The sequence below is a fragment of the Panthera onca genome, chromosome A2 (assembly GCF_046562875.1).
Source record: "Panthera onca isolate mPanOnc1 chromosome A2, mPanOnc1 haplotype 2, whole genome shotgun sequence".
Classification (NCBI taxonomy): domain Eukaryota; kingdom Metazoa; phylum Chordata; class Mammalia; order Carnivora; family Felidae; genus Panthera; species Panthera onca.
This window is the reverse complement of record NC_138340.1, coordinates 118403190-118427617: the sequence shown is the minus strand read 5'-3', so window position 1 is coordinate 118427617 and position 24428 is coordinate 118403190. Positions and strand designations below refer to the sequence as shown.

The window sequence follows — 24428 nt, the reverse complement described above, 5'->3', positions numbered from 1 at the left end:
GCAATTGCTGATTTGTTCTTGTGTTAAGGTGACCTTCATCCAGGTATATGTCCCCGTAAAGCTGTTATACTTCATAAATTTATATGTAAATTTATAAATAAAAGTATCACAACATGACTACCAGCTTGGCTGATTGTTAAGGGATAGGGCTCTTAAGCAGTAACATAAAAGCTGTGTTGGCTTCTTGCAGGGATCATATCTTCTGCTTGGGATTTAATATTTACCAGAAGTTCGACGAAGACAAATAGTGTTTTGGAAAGATTGTCTGAAAAATGTGCAAGGTGTCTATTCCTGTAGGTATTCTATGGTCTTATCCTTGAGTTTAACAAAGCTGTTGGAGAGCTTTGTACTTGGGCTACCAGGTTTGTGCTCGGTAGAATTACTTTTAGTAAATTTTGCTTTGGCATTTTGCTGTTGGCTTGACATGAGTGATGTTATACAAAGCAGCCCTGTGAAACTTTTATTTTACCTACTGTAACAATGTTATTGAGGACATTGAGAGCACATGGGAAAAATTTCTTTCTCATTCTAGTACCAGGAACCAGGAACAGTGGTTGTATATTCCTCCCTGAGCAATGATCTGTATTTATCTAATGGGCAATGAATCACATAATTTATTATTTCCTGCTTCATGTTGGTTGTTATAAAGCGTATAACTGAGTTTTTGGCCCCCTCCTGCTGTGTGTAAATGACTTTGTAGTTCCAACTTGTTTTGTGTTCTACCCTGACTCCTAGCTTTGTCTTGATTTATTACTTTTTTTTATTTGAAATAATGTCATTTATAGAAAAGTTTCAAGAATAGTACAAATAATTCCTATTATACCCTTCATTTAGATTTTCTTAAATCATTACCTTAGAAGGAAAACCCATAAGGCTAGCAGGAGATTTTTCAACAGAAACTTAACTTTAACATTTTTTAATTCAGGTAGTTGCTTCCTCTCTGTATATACACAATTTTCTCCTATTTGCTTTAATATCCATGCCAAATGTTATCTGTACAAATGCCTGTAAGATGCTTTATTGGAGGGGAATGAAGCAGTGTGTTATTAAATAAACAATAATAGATAAAAATGTATTGATTTCATACCTATATTGAAGAAAGAGACTTAAGGAAAGACTTGTTTCAGATGGAAGGAAGATAAATTGTGTGTGTGTGTGTGTGAGAGAGAGAGAGAGAGAGAGAGAGAGAGAGAGGAAGGAAGGAAGGAAGGAAAGCAGGAAGGAAGGAAGGAAGGGAGGGAGGAAGGGAAGAAGGAAGGGAGGAAAGGGAACATCCATGTGTTTTAAGAGGATACTTTAACACTTTGAATGGCAGAACAGATTAAATGCCAAAGCCCTTTTGATTTAAATAAGAATTAAGGAGTTCTCTTCTTAAATGAAAATAGGTAATACATACTAAAGCATGGAGAATGTTTGGGGATATATTTACTTTAGTAATCGAGCCCATTTTAGTAATTACTCAGAGTAGAGCCATAAGCAGAACCTTATTTCAGAATAATTTCGTATTTGATAGTTTTCATACTAGATATTTTTTACTTATTTTAACCACCCCTCAGTAATAAGGTTCTTTTGGGAGATGGGAATAGAATGACAATTGTTTATATACGTGTTCTCTTTCTTCAGAGTAAAAACATATACATATGCTTTATTATATTATATAATATGGAAGACGTTCTAACTGCATATTCCTATTTCAGACACTTAAGATATATCCTTATATTATGAATGGCTCTAAAGTTTTGTACACAAATAGGAAAAATAAATGAATAAAAATGAACTTAGAGAATGTTACAAATTAGAAAAATGTTATTCGTATTCTGAAAATAATTGCAAAATTTTATAGTTTTTAAAAATTAAAAAACAGTTTTTTAATGTTTATTTATTTTTGAGAGAGAGAGAGCATGAGCAGGAGGGGGCAGAGAGAGAGGGAGATACAGAATCGGAAGCAAACTCCAGGCTCTGAGCTGTCAGCACAGAGCCCAATGTAGGACCTGAACTCACAGTCTGTGAGATCATGACCTGAGCTGAAGTCAGATGCTTAACCAACTGGGCCACTCAGGCACCCCAAAAATTTATACTTTAAAGCTCACAGCATTAAACAGTTGCAAAAAAAAATTGTCCTATGGCCTATGGGAAAATAGAACATACTTGAATGGGAAGGAGCTAAAGAATTCAGTCTAAATTGTATTAATTTTTTAAAAAAATTTTTAATGTTTATTTATTTTGAAAGAGAGACAGAGCACGAACAGGAGAGGGGCAGAGAGAGAGGGAGACACAGAATCTGAAGCAGTCTCCAGGCCCTGAGCTGTCAGCACAGAGCCCGGTGCAGGGCTTGAACTCATAAACCACGAGATTGTGACCTGAGCCGAAGTCGGACGCTTAACCAACTGAGCCACCCAGCGCCCCTTAATTATATTCATTTCTTATTTTTGTGTAATTTGTTAGATACCTCTTTTAGTCACATAAAAGAATCTCATTTTCCTTCTATACATGTCTGTTTTCCCTTTTCTGATTTGTTCCTTGTTGTGTGTGTGTGTGTGTGTGTGTGTGTGTGTGTGTTTAAACTAGAATGGGAGTCTTTTTAAAGACATTTTTGGGAAGCAAAATTGACTTCTCTAAAATCTTGTAGAAAATGAAAGAGATATCCTAGAATTTTAAATTAAGTATTTTAAATATATCATTCTGTTACTGTTAAGGAATTAACTGTAAATAATTGTGATTACTTTAATGCTGTAGAGTAGTAGTTCAATGCTGTTTTCTTATACAGTTTCCCGTAGATGGCATTCACTTATCTGATCAATGATAGAACATAGCATTTCAGGGAAGGGAAGCTTTGATGGACGGACCTGGAGGTCCTGGTTCCACTGCTCACTGTGTGTGACCTTGGTTTCCCATTAGTAACATGCAACTGATAATGCCTCCTTCTTGGGGCAATGTGGGAAGGAAATGAGATGATGACTGTATCATGTTTAACTAGTGATTAAGGCTTAAAAAGTGTTAGTTGTTGCAATTGTTATTACCTTACTGAACCATGCCAATATTTGCTTATATGTATTTGCTATTTAAATTATGATGCTTTAAAAAAAAAGAATGCTTAGAACTTATAGTCTAAGGATATGGCAAATGTTGTGTTTCATACAGAGGTAGTATAGGGAAGGAAGGAGGAAGACCAATTTTAGTTATTTATTAAATTTTATACGTAAGTTCTTTGACTTTTTAAAAAAATGCTTTCAACAAGTTTTCAGTGAGGTTCAGTTTATTTTTCCTGGCTGCCTACCTTAGGTAATATTTAGAAAATGGCCTGGCATGTAATATACACTGGCAAATATTTATTTAACAAGTGAATGGAGTGTTCCTTTTCATTTATCCTAATCTTTACTATGTACAATACCATCAAATATTTTTTTCATGCATCATTTTTTTTTTTTTTTTTTTTGCCAAATAGCTACAGCTGGAAAGAAATTGGCATTGTTAAGAGGTATTTGCCTTTCATATTTTATTGTAGTTGTTTTATCATTTCAGCTTTCTTGTTTTCTTGTGTATGGAACACTGGACTTGGCAAATTTGAATTGCGATTTATAGTAATAATAATAAGAAGAACTAACATGTCTTCGAGTTATCTTAAGTGTTACCCTACTAAGTCTACACAGTAATTCTCCATTATTACTTATATTCAAAGATTGGGAAAGTCAAGGTAACAAAATCGAGTAACTTGTCTAAGCCCCGGGGCTAATGGTCAAGCTGCAATTTGAATCCAAGACCCAAGGCTTTAACCACAATTCTAAGATGCAAAATCAGATTAGGGGCGCCTTTTTGTGTTAAAGATGACCATCAAATTAAAATTCAGTTCATAATTGTATATCTTTTATATTATGTAGAGTATCTGTGAAAATTGTGATATTTAGAATTTTATTTTTATTTATTTATATATATATTTTTTAATTTTTTAACGTTTATTTATTTTTGACAGAGAGAGACAGACAGAAGATGAGTTGGGGAGGGGCAGAGAGAGAGGGAGATACAGAATCTGAAACATGCTCCAGGCTCCCAGCTGTCAGCACAGAGCCCGACGCAGGGCTTGAACTCACAGACAGCAAGATCATGACCTGAGCTAAAGTCAGACGGTCAACCGACTGAGCCACCCAGGCGCCCCTAGAATTTTATTTTTAACTGAAGGAAAAAGTATATTCCATTTTAAGCTTGTATCTCATTCTCTCAAAGTATTTGTATATCAGAGACTTTTTTAAAAGGTGGCGCTTTTTTTCTGAGTTTAATTTTTGTGACAGAAGATGATTAAGATATAGGTGAATATTATATATACACACACACACACACACACACACACACACACGCATGCACACACACACACACGCATATAAAACCAGTAGCCAATTGGTATGTGTAATGAGGGATACAGTAGGTACAATACTAGCCCCCCAGAGAAGTCCACATTCTTATCCTTGAATGTGTGAATATGTTACTTGGCAAGCAGGAATTAAGATTGCAGGTGGAATAAGGTTGCCAGTCAGCTGACCTTAAAATAAAATTACCCTAATTGTTATTCAGTTTTTGCTTGGTGGCTTTCAGAGTGACTTGGCACTTTACAAAGGGGTGGAGAGACTAACAGATGGCAAACCTGTGAGTTGCAGCCTCTGCTTTTGCCCCCCAGTGTCATCCCATGGGCCACTGTATCAGTCTTCAAAGCCTTGTCCCCAAGGCTTAATCTCCTTGGGAATTCTGTGGTCTTAAGAATAGGAAGCTGACCATTTTTGTGTCTAAGCATGATATGAGCCTGTTTTTTTTCTTTTTTTAAAAAAATTTTTAAATATTTATTTATCTTTTGAGAGACAGAGAGACAGAGCACGAGTGGGGGAGGAGCAGAGAGAGAGGGAGACACAGAATCCAAAGCAGGCTCCAGGCTCTGAGCTGTCAGCACAGAGCCCGATGCGGGGCTCAAACTCACGGACCCTGAGATCGTGATCTGAGCTGAAGTCAGATGCTTAACTGACTGAGCCACCCAGGCACCCCGAGCCTATTTTTTTTTAAAGAAATATTGTTAGTCTTAGAGATCACCAGTACTAGCATATTCATTGGTTAGTCCTTTCTGAAAAAAGTAATAATGGGAAGGGAGAAAACAAGCTCTGTGAAAGGAGCATGCTAGGCTAACATACTTAACAATTATTTTAGTTACTGTAGTGATTCTTTTTTTTAAAGGTTATTGTTGTTTGATATGTCCATTGAACACATAATAATTTTCTTTTTGCCACTAAAAACACTGATTAAAATGATTTGAAATTCCAAATTTTATATGTGGAGGGGAGAATTATTAGGATATGAAAAATATTTAATGTGTATCTTTCTTTCACAGGTATTCCAGGCCAAGATTCTAGCTAGAAATCAAACCTGTGAAATGACAGAAAATAATTCCTTGCTAGATCTAAAGAAAGTTATCAGTTCCTCTACAAAAAATATGTGACGTACAGTTTCCACATTTGATATCTTTGAAAGTTGAACCCATCTTGGTCCTTGGCCATTTGTTACCGAAAGAACAAGAAAAACATTAATGTGGATATGTTTAATAGAATCCTAGGATTGGGAGGGTCTTAGAGATGATATGATCTGTTTGTTTTTTATTTGTGTGGTTTTTTTTTCATGTTTTAGATGAGAAAACTGATAACCCAGAGAGGCTTAGTGACCCAAGGAAGGTCACAGATTTGCAGTGCTGGGATGTCATTACAGACCTCTCTAACCTATAGCACGCATCTTAAAATCAGTATCAATGTAAAACTACTCTAGCTGGCTGCTATAGCATAAAACCATTTTATTTAATATTTATATCCAAGTTAAATTTAGGTTTCTCTCCCTTGCTAGGAGATAGACTTTCTGTTTTGCTTTGTTTTATTTTACAGGTATACTAGTGAAATTTTGTAAAAGTTTTTTTAGAATAAGAAAAAAGTGTCAGCAACTCTATGTCTTTGTATCTATTTTTGTGTGTATGTGTGTCTTTGTGTCTATTATATATTCTCTAGAAACAGGGAAAATGGCATCTAACGTTTGTGCAAATGTTAAGTAAAACGTAATTAACTTGTACTTGTGGAATAATGAGTTCTGAGCCAGTAATAGCTCTGGGAACTGAATGAAGCTCATTTATAGACTGTGTCCTAAAGCTAAGTACTCAGTGTACCCTTCACGCAGCCAGAAGTCACTACAAGATACTGGACATCATTTGGAAAAATACAGGAAACAAAGAGGAAAGCATTTTTTACTTTTACAGAAAATTACAATGATGAAATACTGACATCTGAAAATAGACCTTAGTTCTGATGACTGCTTCTTAAGAAAAATGAACTTGAGGGGCACCTGGGTGGCTTAGTCAGTTAAGTGTCCGACTCTTTGATTTCGGCTCAGGTCATGATCTCATGGTTCATGGAAATGAGCCCCGTGTTGGGCTCTGCACTGACAGTGTGGAGCCTGCTTGAGATTCTCTCCCCCTCCACCCCTCTCACTGGTTGTCCCTTGCTTGTGTACTCTCTCTCTCTCTCTCTCTCTCTCTCTCTCTCTCTCTCTCAAAATAAATGAACTTAAAAAAAAAAGAAAAGAAAAGAAAAATGAACTTGAACTAGAGAAGTTAATCTAGACAATAAAATAACCCCTGAGTTGATCAAGGTAGAAGAGGGTGTTGCCAGCATGAAATGAGAAAATGATTAGTATTTTTGGAAAATCGAAGCCTAATATGTGTTTTAAGTATAAAGTAATCACTAAGTGGATAGCTCTATAAAAAATGGGGAGGGTGTCTGTTTATCAAATTTAGCACTGCTGGAATGACAAGGCATTTAAAAAAGTTTATCACATAAAAGTTTAGAAGAGATAAAAAGGAAGCCCTATCCCTTCAAAGAGGTAGCCACTTCATGGAACTCAATATCCCAACTGTTGGGCAAAAATGAAGAATTTTAAAAGATTTAGACAAACTCATGGATGTTTTATTCATATAAGTTGAGAGAATAAAAGATATTGTTGAGGAACTTGTCCTTAACTTTTTGCGGTTCAAGGAAAACCCATTGTGTGGTTACAGTAGATGAAGATCCAAACTCCAGGGTGAAAATTCTTATGAGCAAAACCAGTCTTTTACATATCTCCTTTTCCCCCTAGTATTAGGGAAGAGGAATCAGTTGTGTAAAAGTGGAGGGGAAAAATGATATTGATTGAAAGTTTAATGTTCATGTTGAAAACTATACAAATGCTAAGTAGTAAAAGGGAAAAGCCAATAAAAGATGAGTAAATCAAAACCAGTCAAAGGTGATATTCAGAAACCTAGCAGGGATTTTATACAAAGTCTAGATTGAAGAATCATAAAACTGTGAACATATTAACACAGCAAAACTCATAAATCATAATAATTTATTGATAAGATAGTAAAAATGAGGCTTTGGATTCCTTAGAAGTGTAGCATTTAAACTGGACCCCAAAGTTGCATACCAAAAAATAAAAAAAGGTAATGAGAAGCAGTTGTCTATTTTGAAAATGTCTCTGAAGCACTCTCATCTCTTGACACTTATTCATAGTTCCACATGAAGAGCTAGGTAGGCAGGAAGGAAACTAAATAAAAAGTTAATTCCAGGACTTAGTAGTTAGAACTCCTACAGATTAAAAAAAGAACTCTCTAAATTGTGCTTCAGAAATGGTGCCTCACTGTAAGTCTTAGAAAAAAATAAATGTGTTTAAAGAGGTGTCAGACAGGGATATACTTGCAAGTGTGTGTGTGTGTGTGTGTGTGTGTGTGTGTGTGTGTGTGAGAGAGAGAGAGAGAGAGAGAGAGAGAGAGAGAGAGAGAGAGAGAGGAGGAGGGGATTAGGTGACATGGTAGTGTTGGAGAAGGCCCAGGAATTGTGCATTGAGACACTCAGTGCCAGACAACATTGTGAATTAAGCAAGATTTTGTTTATTTAGATTATTTTGAGAAAAGACGTACAAAAAAGAAAGGATGGTCAGCCCTCTCTCTTCCCTCAACTCTTCCCCACCCCCCAACTCGTAACTCACTCTCTCTTCCTCGCCCTCGCTCCCTCTTCTACTGAAGGGATTCCCAGGATGTTCAAAGTCTTTTCTTCTGAGTTAATCATTTTGTGGTGTATTTCAAGTAAAACATTCTGTGGTCTACACCTATTTTTCCACTTTTTCCTATCCTCTCTGCAGGAATGCACCTGTCTACCTTACAGTGCTAAGATAGGTTTTATGCCCAGCCAAAGTAATGTGAAATATACCTAAGTGATACTTCCTAGAAAAGAAAATTCATATTTTTCTCTGAAGTTGAAATAATTATTTTTCACTTCGAAAAATTTTAGTTAAGTAGTTAAAACTTTAACTTCTTAAATACATTGCAGGTATTTAAGCATTCAAGTATTTTTCTTCTTAGATTCAAGGAAAAATGTTAAAACAATAACATAATAAAGTTGCTAAGATTGGGGAATACCTTAGTTTTTAAGTAATTTTTTTTTGATTTTAATACTTTGGAATTCTCCATTTTTTTTTCAGATTCTAGAATCTACTCCTTTAGCTTGCTGGTATACTACGTCTACTATCTACATAGTTTATTTTTAAGGCAAAATTTTCCAGACAAATTTTTGAACTCTTGAGTTATCTTTTTTTAAAAGTGGCCCTGTCAATAAAATACCACCCTAAGTATAAGAAAATTCCACTTCTGCCTTTTTCCCACTGAGTTGCTAGGAATATAGTAGGCCCTTGATTCTCGTTTATTTGAATTCATTGTGACCTTGTTTGTTAGCATTTTGCATGTTTGAAATTCCCAAATTATAAATCGGAAAAAGGCCCATTCCTTGGCCATTCTTGTAGGGAATGTCTAATATTTTGAGCTGCTTTAGAAAAGCCAGTAGTATTATATAAGAAATACGTGCTCGTTTTATAAAAAGGAAACTAATCTTTGTCAGTATATGCTTATTGTCTCAGAGTACCAAAAACTTGTGGCCACTTAACCTATGAAGTAATTGTCTGCCATATAAATAGGCTGCCCTAGAGAATGGGTTAATTTTTTTTCTCCTCTTAGTTAGAATATAATTTCTTCATCAACTGACTTTCACCTAACCAAAAGGAAATCTTTGAACTGCTTTAAAAATAACTATAATGCTTAACTCATGCAGTTACCAAGTCATGCTTTTTTCCATCTTTCTGATTAAAATTCTCTAGGCATTGTTAAGTAGTCTTACATTTACATTGGAACCCCTTCATTTGTATTAATAGGTACAGTTACACTAACATGTAGTACTGATATTTATTTGTGATGATGAAAACTAACATTTAATAAAAGCCTACTATGTGCCAAAGGATTCAGGCTCCGTGCTAAACTGATTTCGGGGACACGGCATGAATTTTGATAGTGAAACAGAACTGGCAGTGTAATTGTGAATTTGTTGTTGTGTAATTGGCTATGTTGCATAGTTTCCTGTAGTGAGATAATGTAATTTTGGTGTTTGGCAAATGTTTAGCGGCTCTGTGTTGTTGCCTGCCAGACAGGTTTATATTAGCTTTACCTTCCTTTTCTTCGTGTATCGTTGTACCTACATTTGCAGACTCTTAACTCTTTGGATCAATCGGAATGTTCTTCAATGGTGACATACCGTTGACCGTTGTAGGTGTAGTGATATGAAGTCTAACTGATGTGAGAATGCATGTTTTTTAAAGAGAAATTACTACTTGTCATATCTTGTTACCAATTTTCAATTTCTACCATTAAAAAGTATGAAGTGTTTATATAGTTATGGTGCTATGCAAGTAATTCAAATGGTTCTTCTAAGAACTTAAAATCTAAAGTCCTTAAAGGGATTACTATTAATACACCTTTTTTGAAAAAAATTCACATGTGCACATTAATGCACATATAAATGCATATAAAAACATAAATAAATACACTTTAAAACTTCACACGTGCATTGAGCAAATCCTAGATATTGGACAAATAGCAAATTTAGGAAAATGAGATTTCAGTCAGAAAAACTGGATTTTTTTCCCCCTTTAGGAATGACATAAAAGATTTTATATTAGAAACATGAAATTGAAGTTCATAATAAGTATTGCTTGTGACATCAAATTTTATTGTGATTTATCAGGTGGAAATGTTTAAGCAAAAGCACTAGGTTATGTGTATATTCACTTACTAACTTCTCATTCCCTTTTCATGTTATTACTCCTCTTTCTTCTCTCCTCCTTTTTTTTTTTTTTTTTTGGACCAGTACATTTCTAAACTGGAAAATTATGCTAAAGGCACCTGTTTCCCTTCAGAAAAAAGTTTTCTCTTAGGATTTAGAGTGTTTATTTTTTATGTGAAGAACATTTATTATGCCCCAATGGAAGTGAGAGAGTCATGGGACGACTTTGCAGTGAGCCTTATTAGCCACGTGGAAGTAATTAATGCCTCCCCTGTCCAGTTAAAGCAGCAGCATCAGACCTTAAGATGGAAAAGTGGCCTCTTCTTCTACAGTTTAATTTTATCTAAGACGAACAGTGCTTTAGAGTTTGTTTCCATCATCTTAAAGATACAGAAATATTTATAGGATGTGTGCAGTGAATATTCTTGGTTTTACTACTGTGAACAAACCATTTGTAAATTTTTTCATGACATGCAATAATCGTGTTAAAATATTTAATGAATGCGTTTGCCTTCTCATTCTGAAATGCCACCCGTATGATGCTTCTTGCAATGAGATTTTGTGTAGTTGACTTAAGAATTCTACATCCCAATTATATAAAAGCCTGAGCACAAGCAAAGAGCAACAGAAATTAAACTATGATCTTGCTAGTTGGAAAAGTGAATCCTTTATTTTCAGGAATCTTATTTAGAAAGAAAATTTTCCTAAATAATTTTATGTTAGCTAGAATTTCATGTTTCTATACGATACAATATTTCTGTTTACTTTTTGTCAGTGTAGCCTAGGTTAAAAAAAAGTGCTATTAGTCATTATTTTTTTCTTTTTTAAACACCTAAATCAAACCATAGTTACCTTCTTTAATTTAGTGGTTGACTAGGACTTGTTCACAAAAATAAGATTTCTTTATGTGATCTTTATTTTATATACAAAAATACTATAGTAAATAACTTTTACCTTTGTATGGATCAAATTTATTCTGAGAAAAGGAAACACGGATACATTGACTGAACAACTACACAGATGTTTACATTGGCTCTCCCTAAAATTTTATATACATTTCAACATCAGTGCACTGTGTAAAGGTATATTTTAATGATAATTGTTTTGGTCATTGAGTAAAATTGATCTGCCAGGGAACTGAACTTGGTACTTTAATTAATTAATTTTAGAGAGACAAGGAGGGAGGGAGGGAGAGAGAGAGCAAGAGCGAGCAAGAAAGAGAGAGAGGAGAGAGAGAATCTTAAGCAGACTCCACGTGCAGTGTGCAGCCCAACACAGGGCTGGATTCCATGACCCTGGGATCATGACCTGAGCCAAAATCGAGTTGGACGCTCAATTGACCGAGCCACCATGGTGCCCCTTGGGTTTAGTTTCAAGCTGTATTTCTTAAAGACAAATATCTTTATTTTAAACATTATTTCTTGAAGAAAAACATCTGATTTTATAATTACTGCGATCCCTATACTATTGTTAAAAAAACAAAAAACTTAACCTGGTAATTCTGTGATGAATCTGTACGTAATAAACTTCCTACTATTTGTACATAATAAATTTCCTTCCTTTAAAAAAAACACTTTAAAAAAAAATCATAAGCTATATTGATGTTTTTTCCATTGGGTGTATTCCACAAAAACTTGTATTGGATTGGTTGTTTTCACTTGTTAGAATTCTAGTAAAATGTTGAGATAACTGTATTATATTTCTAATGAAGTTTGTAAAAATATTGAACACTTGTGAAATTATTGAATAACCTATTATGCATGACCATGAATATATGATTTCTAATTGACTTAACTTTTGGCTTAATCTTTTCATTTTTTTGTAGGTATCTAATATTTGTTTGTGATAGTTCTTTTAGATCTTTTAACCTAGTTTTGGACTCTCAGATGTCCTAGAAAAACCTGAAGCATTCAGTTGAATGTCTACAAGGTTTCTCTTTGAGTACAACCAAGAAGAGATAGTATTTGCTATGTATTTAGGGAAACCAATTTTGGCATTTGATTTTTTTGGGAAAAATCATTTTATGATTTATTTGGTAGGAATGGAGATACACAGGTAAAAATCAACAAGCATTAAAATCCTTGAAGAGTTAATCTAATATAAATGTAAAGAAGCATATGTGATTTGTTTAAAATTCCTAACTTCTCTTTCAGGGGTTTATGGCATTTATTGATAATGGTTTCCCGATTGTTTCCTTATAGAAGGTAGATCGTAAAGTATTGCCCTGTAGAGATTATCTGGCTACATAATATTACTGTATTTGAAGGAGCATAATATATTAAAATATAGGAGCTCAGAGCACTTTTTTGCTCTTGAGATTTATAGGAGAGGGACAAGTTTATGAATGGACAAAGCTAATAGACTCGAATTTAAATAATTTCGGTAACGAAAAGAATGTTGAATCTAATGCAGTCTGGTACTTGGTTTTTCTAAGGTGGATTACTCACTACTTTTTTTCCCCTCTTCTACTTCCTACAGGAAACCAGTTTCCTCCAATTGCAGCACAGGACCTTCCTTTTGTTTTAAAGGCTGGCTACCTTGAGAAACGCAGAAAAGGTAAACTGTAAGATTCTAATGAAAAATCTTTAAAAAATGGCTTTATCCTTGCATAAAAGATGCTTGCAGTATACATGTGGAGCCAATATTCTCTTTAGGTGATTAAAGAGTTTTAAGACCGTAAGAAAATCTGAACAACATTATCCAAACCACAAAATACAGTTTTTAGTTCTATTTAATTTTTTTTAAAGTTTACTTATTCTGAGAACAAGAGAGAGAGAATGAGCGGGGGAGGAGCAGAGAGAGAGGGAGAGACAGCAAATCCCAAGCAGGCTCTGCACTGTCAGTGTGGAGTCCAATGTGGGGCTTGAACCCATATTTCATGAGATGATAACCCGAGCTGAAACCAACAAGTTGGACGCCTAACCAAATGAGCCACGCAGGCACCCCGCCCTGTAGGATTTTTAATAGAACATTTGGTCAGGTTTCTGGTTGCCAATCTTGATTATTTGTAAATGATTCAGGAGCTGTTTCCTGCCTCTTAGAGGAGGGCTGAGGGCCATGACTGTATTCTCAAGGATGGGATTTCTCACCATTCTCCCACCCAGCTGAGTGGCAGGTTATCCCACACGTGACCTGGCTTACACCATGTCTGCTATGATTCCGATCAAGCCTGGCATATTGTCTGCCATTTTCTGTTATTCATTCAGTGTTCCTCTCCATTGGCCATGATAATTGGGAGTTGACCATATGGTCTCGCTCTTTCAGCACCAACATATAACGGAAATGGACTATGGAGGTGGTGGTATTATATGGGAAACAGAAAACAGAAAGTCCCTTCATTACCATTTTGCTTTTCTCCCAGGTAGTCCCCTTGGGCCTTTTTATTTATATTCCATTTGCTTCCCTTGGTTTTCTCAGCTGAATTTTATTTTTTTTTAATTTTTTTTTTTTTAATATTTACTTTTGAGACAGAGACAGCATGAATGGGGGAGGGGCAGAGAGAAGGGGAGACACAGAATTGGAAGCAGGCTCCAGGCTCTGAGCCATCAGCCCAGAGCCCGACGCGGGGCTCGAACTCACGGACCGCGAGATCATGACCTGAGCTGAAGTCGGACACTTAACCGACTGAGCCACCCAGGCGCCCCTCTTAGCTGAATTTTAAAGCTGAGGGAGATAGTAGCAGTCATCTAGGTCAACTCCCCCCCCCTCCCCCCCACCCTTTTATAACAGATGAGAAAAAGAGACCCAGATGAATCCCTTCTCTCAAAGCTGTGTAGTCAGATGTCCTTTTGACTGTCCCTGTCAGGAAGGTGTGTTAGCCACAAGTGTCGCAGTCCCATCTCTGCTTCACTTTATTCCTTTTTAGCTTTGTTTTTGTTTTTTGGTTTTGTTTGTTTGTCCTTTGGAGAAGAAGCTATAAGTTAATTAGTCATAGAATTTTAGAGCTGGCAGAAACCTTAGAAGTCACATTAACAGATTTTTCATTTTAACGGTGTTACATTTATACTATATATGTAATACATAGTATTTAAACTGTTCCTTTTCCCCTTTTATTGTAGATCACAGCTTTCTGGGATTCGAATGGCAGAAACGGTGGTGTGCCCTCAGCAAAACAGTATTCTATTATTATGGAAGTGATAAAGGTAGTATTGGGGTTCAATCATACTGACTTCTATTGTGGAAGGGTTTTAGGGGCCATTTTATACCCCCTTTTTAGTACAGAATAAACTGAAGACAAAGGGAGAAAGACTGAGCATTTTAATATTTACAGTCTAAGACTGTGTAATTCTATTTTATTATTTGCCGAATGCTCCAAATTCCAGAATTCCCTAAAAGTTAACACAGTTGTGTTTTATTGAGTTAGGAAAGAGATGAAAATTTATGTGGCTTTTCATTTTAGGAAATATTTATCATCCAAGGTAATGTAGAATTTCTGGAGAAGTGAAGACCATTAGGGTTGTGAGAGTTTTGAAGGGAGGAAAAGATATTTTTTTTTTCTTTCAGATGTTTTAAAAGAGACATTTAGATGAAATGAAATATGTGCAATACCTTTCTCAGCTTCTTTTATTTTTTTTATTTATTTTTTTTTTAATTTTTTTTTTTTAATGTTTTTTATTTATTTTTGAGACAGAGAGAGACAGAGCATGAACGGGGGAGGGGCAGAGAGAGAGGGAGACACAGAATCGGAAGCAGGCTCCAGGCTCTGAGCCATTGGCCCAGAGCCCGACGCGGGGCTCGAACTCACGGACCGCGAGATCGTGACCTGAGCTGAAGTCGGACGCCTAACCGACTGAGCCACCCAGGCGCCCCCAGCTTCTTTTAAATAACAACAGCAAACACCTATGTAGAGAATGCTATTCTAAGCGCTTTAGCTATATTAACTGGTCCAGCAGCAACTCCGTGAGGTAGGGACTACTATTAGCTCTGTTTATTTTGCTGTTGGGAAAGCTGGGGATTAACTGAGGTTAAATAATTTGGTCAGGGTCACAGAGCTGGTAGGTGGCCAGTGTGGGATTCGAGCCTAGGCTTATGGTAGAGTCCACGCTCTAACCAGCAATTTGGAAACATTAAGACATTTTATAACTTTACTTGCTAATTAATACATCTCTTGATCACAGCTCACATAATTTTAAGTTCCGTATTTGAACGAATAAAGCGTACAATATTGAAATTTGAAGAATATCAGCTTCCTTAGTTTTGTTTTTTTTTCTAGGGAAAGCAAGTCAGAAGTTGAATATTATAAAGTAAAGGTAATGTAGAAATAGCTAGCATCTGTTTCTGGAAAGGACCCGTAAGGAGAAAAAAGGCATAGAAGTCCAGTGTCACTGATTCCCATGGAATCATGTACCTTATCAGCGTTTTTTGGAAGTTTTGTTTCATTTGACTTCACTTGCAGGGTTTAGGTTTTTTCCCTTATTCTAGAACCTTGCAGATAGGATCATTGTACATATTTCAGGTAAATTTGAAACACATAGGTGATGCTAGAAGTTGGTCTTACCTTTTGGCAACTGGCATTAACAAATTAAGAATTAACTTAGTGGTTAGTTTGCATTACATCACTAATTTACAATAGATTCCAACGGAACAATGGCATCAGCGAAGTATAAACTATAAACAGCTATCATCAGGCAGCCTTCTTTCTTCTGCTAAGGGTAAGTAGGTGATTGTATCAGAAAAATTAACCCAAGTTCAGTTATTGATTACCATAGGTCGTAAGTATAAATGATTATGACAAATATAGTATGCACACCATTGTGAATTGAGATCAAGATCTTACTTTTCCACAGAGAAAGACCTTCTATTTCATAAGACTAAGGGAAAGAGGCTTTACCTCCTTGTCACTCCGGCTGAGTTAGGTTTCTCATTTCTCTTTTTTATTTTTTCCTTTATTTTGAGAGAGAGAGCGCTCACAGGCATGTGCACACGAGTGGGGGAGGGGCAGAGAAAGCGGGAGAGAGAGAATCCCAGGCAGGCTCCAGGCTCAGCACGAAGCCCAATGCGGGGCTCCATCCTGTGGCCAAGAGGTCATGACCTGAGCTGGTATCAGGAGTCAGATGCTTAACTAACTGAGCCACTCGAGCACCCCCTCATTTCTAATTTCTTTAAGAGTCCATGACTACTAATGTTCGTTTCCTCCACTCCTTCTCCTAACTGGTATATACCAAATGTTAGGCCAGAGATTAGCAAGAACTTTCCCAAAACTTAAGGAAGGTTTATATTTGTTTCAAGTAAGTATATTTATTTCAGTAAATAAGTTCTAGTTATTTGTGGATGCTATTAGTTAAATTCCTACTTCTGTTCTTATTTGATGGGACCTTGTGGCAATAACATCTTTGGCATTTGTGTTTTAACCATTTTGTGGTACATTTAGCCACCTATACCACCACTGCTTTTTAAAAATTACTTTTCTAGTGTTCCTTTCTCATGTGCGTATTTGAAGATCTGGTGTATATTTCCATCAAACTCTTCCCTGTTGTTATGAAGTCTCCGTTGAGAATTCAGGTGTGTTTTTGTGGTTCTTTTGGCTGCTTCCTTTAGAATTTTTGGCTAGTTCTTCTTTGGGGGACTCAGAAAATAATCTGTCTTTGAACACTTTTTTAATTTGGCACGATGGTGAGTTCCTTCCTTTGTATCTTTTTCTTTCTAGGAAAATGTACCTGTCACGTGAAAGTTTTACTTTCTTTTGTGAAATTAGATAGCTGATTTGTACAGCCTGGTTTACTGTATGTATGAACCACTTGTCTAACCGTTGGAAAGAGCTATTTAGATATATGAGAACTGTAATCCTCCAGCTAAGCAGGATTTAGATAAATGGATTATAGAGGCACAGAAGGAGTCGATACCACTTACTAGGTTAAACTGTACTTTGTTACTATTTGACAGATAACATAGTTCACATTTTATAACTTACGGTGTGTGCCAAAAAACATTTTGACCCATCAGGGTAGTAATGGCTTAGAAAAAGTAGTTCCAGCCTCTAGGGAAAATAATGCACTTACCTTTGTACTCATAAATATCATTTATATGTATTATTCATGGTCATTGGCTGCCCTTAAGCATATATACAGTACATATTTTATCACTTTATGAAATCACATCCATCCTTTTATCTCCTTCTTCTTCCTTTGATTGTCACAAATCCTATTCATCAAACTTCTTAGGTCTTAGCTATTCAGAGTGCCATCAAGGTAGTCATTCATTCACTCACTCATTGATTCATTTTTTGGTTGAATAAATATTTATTGGCTAGTTGGTAGATACTAGGCACTGAGGTTCCAAAGATAATCCGGCCTTAGAGATACCTGAGAGTTTTTTTTAATGTTTATTTATTTTTGAGAGAGAGAGAGAGAGAGAGAGAGGGGCAGAGAGTGAGTGGGGGAGGGGCAGAGAGAGAGAGGGAGACACAGAATCTGAAGTAGGCTTCAGGCTGTGAGCGGTTAGCAAAGAGCCCGATGTGGGGCTTGAACTTACAAACCGTAGGATCAGGACCTGAGCTGAAGTTGGACGCTTAACCGACTGAGCCACCCAGGTGCCCCTCATTCTCTAATTATCACAGGAGGCTCCAAGAGGCTAATATGTATAGGATAGTAAGAGAATCTTTGTGTAATGTTTATCTTAACAATAGCTATATGTTATGTTAGTCTAATAGACCATATCATAGTTGTCCGATTTCCAGTTGTAGAGGAAAACAGTAGGTATAGCCAAAAAAAATAGAGGCAGGCTTTAGATTCCCGTTTTACAGAAATGCCTGTAATTTGTTCATTCTCCATTCCCTACCACCTCGCACTACCTTGTTTTTTAATTGCGTGTATACCTATGGTTGAAAATGTGTTCAAAAACCACTTGATTTTTATGCTTGTGGTGTAATTTTATTTTAAAGAAAAACAGAAGGTTTTGGAAATACCTCAGATTTCCTGTCGCAAGACCATATGAGCCGCACTTTTAATTCTAACTAAAGTGTTTCCCTTTGGACTCATATATATTGCCCGGGTTTATTAGTCAGAGCCACTTGGGGCCCCTAAGTAACCAATATATATGTAGCATATAGTATTTTTCATTTAAAATAGTAATAATTTGATATTTCCTCACAGTATAATTCAAAACACCAGAAGTGTATTTCACGTGGCTGAATTAGCACTGGCAGCTGTATTTCTGTGAGCTTTACAGACAAGGAAAAATGTTCATATATCTTTACCTGAGGGCCTAGAACAACTTGTTAATCAGTTTGATGAAGTTTAATGCAAAGGCTTAGTGTTAAGGGGCATATTTTCCTCTTTCCTACTAATAATAAGCATTAAAACATATGGAAATAAGAGTTATTCACCCAGGAGAAAGGCCTTCTTAAATATAAGAAGCAGATGTTAACAAAAATTTCTGCACGCATTGTATGTCTTTCTCTTCGCTAGCCATTTGTACCAAGTTAACATGCTTGGTATAAACAATAGAAACCAACTTTGACTCTGCAGAAAAGGAAAATTATTGGGAGAATATTGGCTCTCAGGCAGAATTGATGGGAAGGCTAAACAACCAGGCTCAGAAGGCAAGGACTGAGAGAGGTAAGGTACCTAGAACTTCAGCCCAGTCTCTGCCCCCAACGAGAGTCTAATTGGGACACACTGCTGGCCCTGCCATTGTGCAATGCCACGGACACGAGGATGGTGTCAGAGCTCTCCCCTGATTCTTTTGTTAGTCAGTTTGGATTTAGGTTCCAGTTCAGAGCATCTGATTGACTGACCTAGACCAGGGAAAAACCTCCCTCCCTCCCTTCATCTTCTGTGGTGAGAAGCTGGCTCCGGCCCCCAACAATCTCAGGACTGACATAGGAAAGATACTTAGATGTCAGATGTCAGGCATCTTCAGATGACAAATGCCCACAACCTATAAGGATGTTAAATGATCTGAAATTATTTAGTTGCTGTATTTAGTAGGAATTATTTATTTGTTATCTTGAAATTGGTAGGAGACTGGTTGGTGTTTTAAAACCTGTTTTCTGAGAGCCAGCAAAAAAGAAAAAGCAAGCATATATGTAAGAAAAACGGGACTGATTGGATTTTGGTAGGTAGCGATGGAGTAGAGGGAAAGAATATGGGGCAGTGGATGTGGAAAAAGGAAGAAATCAAGAATGATGCTCCGTTTTCTGGTTTGGAGTCTTCAGTTAATGGAGGTGCCATTGATCGAGAAGGAGGACACAACAAGAAAGATCACATGTGTTGCAGGAGTGGAGATAAGGTGATCTCCATTGTGGGCATGTTCTCTTCATTGTGCCCATAAGACATTCAAGAAATGAAACATATATACTGGGCAGATAAAGATTTGGATATAAAATCCTGAAGCTGGACGAAAAATAGGGAATTATGAATCACAAGATACGAATAGAAGTTGAATCCTAAGGATTGGGTAAGATTGCCCAGAGAAAACCGTAAAGCAGGAAAAGAGCAAGATTTAGAACATAATGCATCATGGCTGTTTAAGAGATAGACAAAGGTAGAGGAGCCCATGAAGCAAGCTGAGAAAGTCGGACCCAAGTTGCAGAAGGAAATGCAAGATAGCATTCATCTTCTCTAGCAAGATTTCATAAATTACATGTTCTAGAACAGTGGTTTTTCAAACATTAGTGTGTGTCAAAATCACCTGGGTTGCTTGCTAAACCTTTGGTTTCCCACACCCACACCCAGAGATTTCCACACAGCAAGGGCAGGGTAGTAGCCATTTCTGCATTAATAGTCTTCCAAGATCTAACATAGTTGGCGATTCTTGAAATATACTTTGAGAAACAGCTTTCTGGGAGACAGTGTGAAATGGTTGAAAAAACAAGGCTTTTTTCAGACTTAGGTTAGGGTCCTGGCTTTTATAATCTACTGGTTATATGGCCATGAGCAAATCAATTATTTTAAGATTTGTTTTTCCATCAGTGCTGGGGATGTAATAAATAACTTCTTCCTCTCAGAATTATTTTGTGGTATGGATGATATATGTTATTAAATTCCTGGCCTACAGAAGGAGCTCAGGAAGTGTGAGTTGTCTTTCGGACACTTAGCAAACCCAGAACACAGCTGTAAACCTAAAAGCCAGGGAAAAAGTAGAAGGAAATTGCTATCATTAACCTCACGCATTTTGTTTTGTAAGAGATCAGAGCCGCCTGCTTTTTACCTTGAACCTACTGAATTAGAATTGTGTAAAATTAAGTTACTGATTTAATAGATTTTATTATCTAGTTTCTCCTGGCAGACTTCAGTTCTGTAGACATTAAATTTGAACAGCATGATATGGGCAAGGTTAAAGTGTGAAATAGAAGCTGAAGGAAATTTGATAGAGGGACAAATACCTCAAAAATCCTGAAGGCATTAATATTATAAAAGCTAAATACTCAAATAATACTACTAAATTGTCAAGAAAATGTTAAATTATGTTTGAAAGAATTGTTTGAGAAGTCAGGGAAGTATATCTTTCAGAAAGATTTCCATTATAATGACTAACATTTTACAGATGTTTGGCACTTAAAGGAATAAGCCTCTGCTATTTCGGAAGTTCCCATAAATGCAATACCTATTAGTCTTTTGCAGTTTTGGGTAAATCAACTTATATGACTTAATTGGCATGTTACTGTTTTTAACACTTCGTCTCAAGTCAAGAAGTGTTCTTGAAACTATCCTAGAAGGCATTGTGGAATTAATCTACATATATATTATTATGGATTGCCATATAATGCTATGGTTTTCTCCTTTTTCTCTATCTGGAAGAGTTGCTAATGTGAAGAGAGAGGAGCAGAGTCTTATCAAAGCCATGACTACACCCATTTCATATCTTGAGTTTTTTGTCCCACATTGTCTGATTAGAAACATGGCTACTGGGGCGCCTGGGTGGCTCAGTCAGTTAAGTGTCCGACTTCGGCTCAGGTCATGATCTCATGGCTGATGGGTTCGAGCCCCGCATCAGGCTCTGTGCTGACAGCTCAGAGCCTGGAGCCTGCTTTGGATTCTGTATCTCCCTCTCCCTCTCTCTCTGTCTCTCTCTGCCCCTTCCCCACTCGTACTCTGTCTCTCTGTCTCTTAAAAAATAAACATTAAAAAAATTAAAAAAAAAAAAAAGAAACATGGCTACTTTATGGTCATGCATGTACAAAAGCTATTGAGAAAGAGAAAGAATTATGAATTTCCCTCCATTCTCTTCAGCCTTTCTGGTTCCATACCTTTACCCTCACTTGCATGCTTATATGATTATTTATTCCCAAATAGTCAACTGTCAGCTGAATAGGTCTAGGTATTGGTTTATTTTTATTATTAGTTTTACTTGGTTAGAAAATACCGCCTTTTGTCTTGTAGTCTTAGTCTTTCTCTGGCTGAGTGAGGTTTTCTTTTGTTGTATCTTTGGTTATCGACTCTGTGTTATTTGTTACTCTTCTTCTGGATCACCCATTTTTTCTTACGTTTTATTTTTGTTAGTCTTCCATGTCTATCATCTTTCTCTTTTGTTTCTCTTCCTCCTTATTTTTTTTTCCTACCTATTGGGGTAGAATGTTTTAGGTATATCTGATTTGATTTTTCAACGATGTTCAAAATTTTCAACTTTTTATCACTTTAATAAATCATTTGTTTTGCTGCTGCATTTTTCATTTCCTTATACGGTATTTTTCCCTTATTTTACCAGCTCTATTCCAGTTTCTGTCCCAGCCATCTCTCTTTTATTTTATATTACATTGTTTCATCTTTCATCTCTCTCAAATATTTTTTTTACTTTATAAAAGATGCAGAATAATTTAAAGTTTATATCTGTTTCTCCTTGTGTGCTCTTGCTTTCTATATCTTGAATGCTATGTTATGTTTTTGTAGCACATGGTATTTGTTTGATTTTCCTCTTTTACTTCTGTCTGGATGTTATATATCCTTGTCTCTATAATCTGGGGTGCTTACTTCTATGTTGGATTTGTGGCCTTTCTCTGGCTTATCTCACTAGAGAGAGGTTGGTTATGTCTTCCTCTTAGATCCTAACAGAAGATCTGATACAAAGCCCCATAGCATATTTCTGGGGGTTTGGTCTAAAGTGGATCAGCAAGTCTAAGGAGAGGTCACCTAATTTGGCTGCCTGGTTGTCTTATTTCTAGATAATCTTGCACAAGAAAGTTTCTTGCTCCCTGCAGCTCTTCCTAACTCAGTCTTTATAGTGCTGATTTTACATCTCCAGATGTAAACCACTCCTCACGCATTTCCATCCCAACTGATGTCACATTGCCAAGAATTTCAGACCCAGGTTACAGATAGAAAGCATGGGCTTTAAATGAGACAGACCAAGTGATGAGAGCATTTGAGCCCTTGTGCAGGAAGGGAGCCACGTTCTTTCATCTGGTCTTTGAAGTTCCTTTTTTTTTCTTGGAAAGTTTAAAGACCTCTCTCACAATTGCCCTGTGTGGCTTTAATATTTGGCCTCTGACAACTTCCATTTTTTGTAATGAAATCTTTTGGCAGTCTAGTGGATCACTCACAGGGTAAATATTCCTGGAGCACTTAAATTTGTATTGTGTGTGTGTGGGGGGGGGGGGTATGTGTTGCACTGGGAAGGTGAGAAAGGTCTAGTAAGGTGTTAACTAGATTTTGTCCCACCATACCTACAATACCCCCTCAGTTGTTTTAAGAGCTCAATATAAATTTTTTCCCTGAATGAATGAATGACTTAGTCTTCTTTAAGGATTTAAGGTTAAGCAACAATGCTTAACCATTTCTTTCCCCAATATTATTTTTTCAGTTAGATGTTTTGTAAAATATGTCCCGGGAGTACCAGTTTCATAAAATGTTCTATGAAAAAAGGGTTCCATGTACAAATAATTTTGGGAAAGGCCATGTACTGAATCCCTCTCGTGGAAATGCAAGCATTATGTAAATATATTAAGGGCCTCAAGAAGGCCTGGATTAACAAAACCTGGTTAACTCTTTTTAGCTCAGCATTTCCCGGACGTATTTTGTCATAGAAACCTATTAATACCTCATAAAACACACTATGAGAAATGCTGCTCTAATTTTTGTTGTTTTTTTCCTGAACATCACAGAGTATATTGTAGGCTTTTTCCACGAGGCAAGCTTCTAATTTTTAGATCATGGAAAGAGATGTAAATTATGACTTAATATGATTAGAATGTCCAGATTTCAGTCAGGAATTTCTAACTCAGATTTTTTTGTCCTCATTTGGTGTTTTGAACAAGATATGATCTTCATAACTTTTTAAAAATGTGTGTTACTTCAGGCATTAAATTAGTATATTTAAGAAAAGGAGATAAATATTTTATTGGTGCACAGAGCCAAGAGACCCCTCCACCCCATGATATGGAAGCATTTCTGTATTTCCCCCGAGCTCAGTAAAAGAGACAGTTGCCCTTACTCATGATTTTAATATTGTGCGTTAATCTAGGAAGTAAACATATAGTTGTACAGCTTTTCTATCAAAATGGTATAACTGGGTGAGTCGGAAAGCAGACTAATTTTATTTCGGTTTCATAGTATTAAATCTTTTCTTGTATTCCTACTTTATTTGTCTTTAAAATAATATCTGCCTAAGCTCAAGTTGTCTTTTCTTTTGGATCTTCATCATGCGGGATTCAGATGTGCTTTCCTAGTTTACCATTCACTGACTGGCTAAGAAGCCTACTTTTCTTTGGTTTTGTTTCAGCAACTAATACTTCCGTGCAGGCTTTACGTCCCTCTCCATCCAAATGCTTTGTTTTCCACTTGTAAGTTTTTATAATTAGTAGTTTTGTTTTGCTTTGCCTTTTATTTTATGCTTTTAAATCAATTCTTTTTATGTTTACTTTTTTTGTTTTAGAGAGAGAAAGTGTGTGAGCAGGGTAGGGGGAGAGGGGAGAGAGAGACAGAGAGACAGAGAGAGAGAGACAGAGAGAGAGAGAGAGAGAATTCCAAGTAGGCTCCGCACTAAGCGTGGCTAAGCATGGCTTGATCCTGTGACCTGGAATCATGACCTGAGTTGAAATCAAGAGTCGGATGCTCCACAGACTGAGCCACCCAGGTGCTCTGCTTTGCTTTTTAAATTTACGGTTTGTAAAATTTCAGTTTGTACCAATTTAGGAGATATTTTTTGGGAAGAAAACCTGTGATTTAGAGCTTTTCAGAGGTGGGATGTTGGAAGGCGGTAATGAGAATGGATGGTGGTAAAAAAAGCCCAGTGAGTTTTCGACTCCAGGTTTCCCCACTGGCTCATAAATCTGAGAGAGCCATGGATTTGTAGCGGGTTTTTCCAGCAAGTTCTGAGTTCCCGTTCTTGGATTTT

General features: G+C 36.5%; 1 protein-coding gene across 3 annotated transcripts in view; it reads left to right on the top strand.

The window, feature by feature from the left end:
* The window catches only part of SKAP2 (src kinase associated phosphoprotein 2), a 238658-nt gene that overhangs the window by 96945 nt on the left and 117285 nt on the right, over positions 1 to 24428 (top strand). For all 3 annotated transcript variants that reach the window (XR_014137299.1, XM_060632765.3, XM_060632762.3), the window contains exons 5-6: positions 12636 to 12713; positions 14216 to 14299. Coding sequence is in view for 2 of the 3 variants with exons in the window: in XM_060632765.3 (XP_060488748.1) it covers positions 12636 to 12713; positions 14216 to 14299 (162 nt within the window). In the remaining variant the exon portion in view is untranslated. The remainder of the gene's footprint in view (positions 1 to 12635; positions 12714 to 14215; positions 14300 to 24428) is intronic.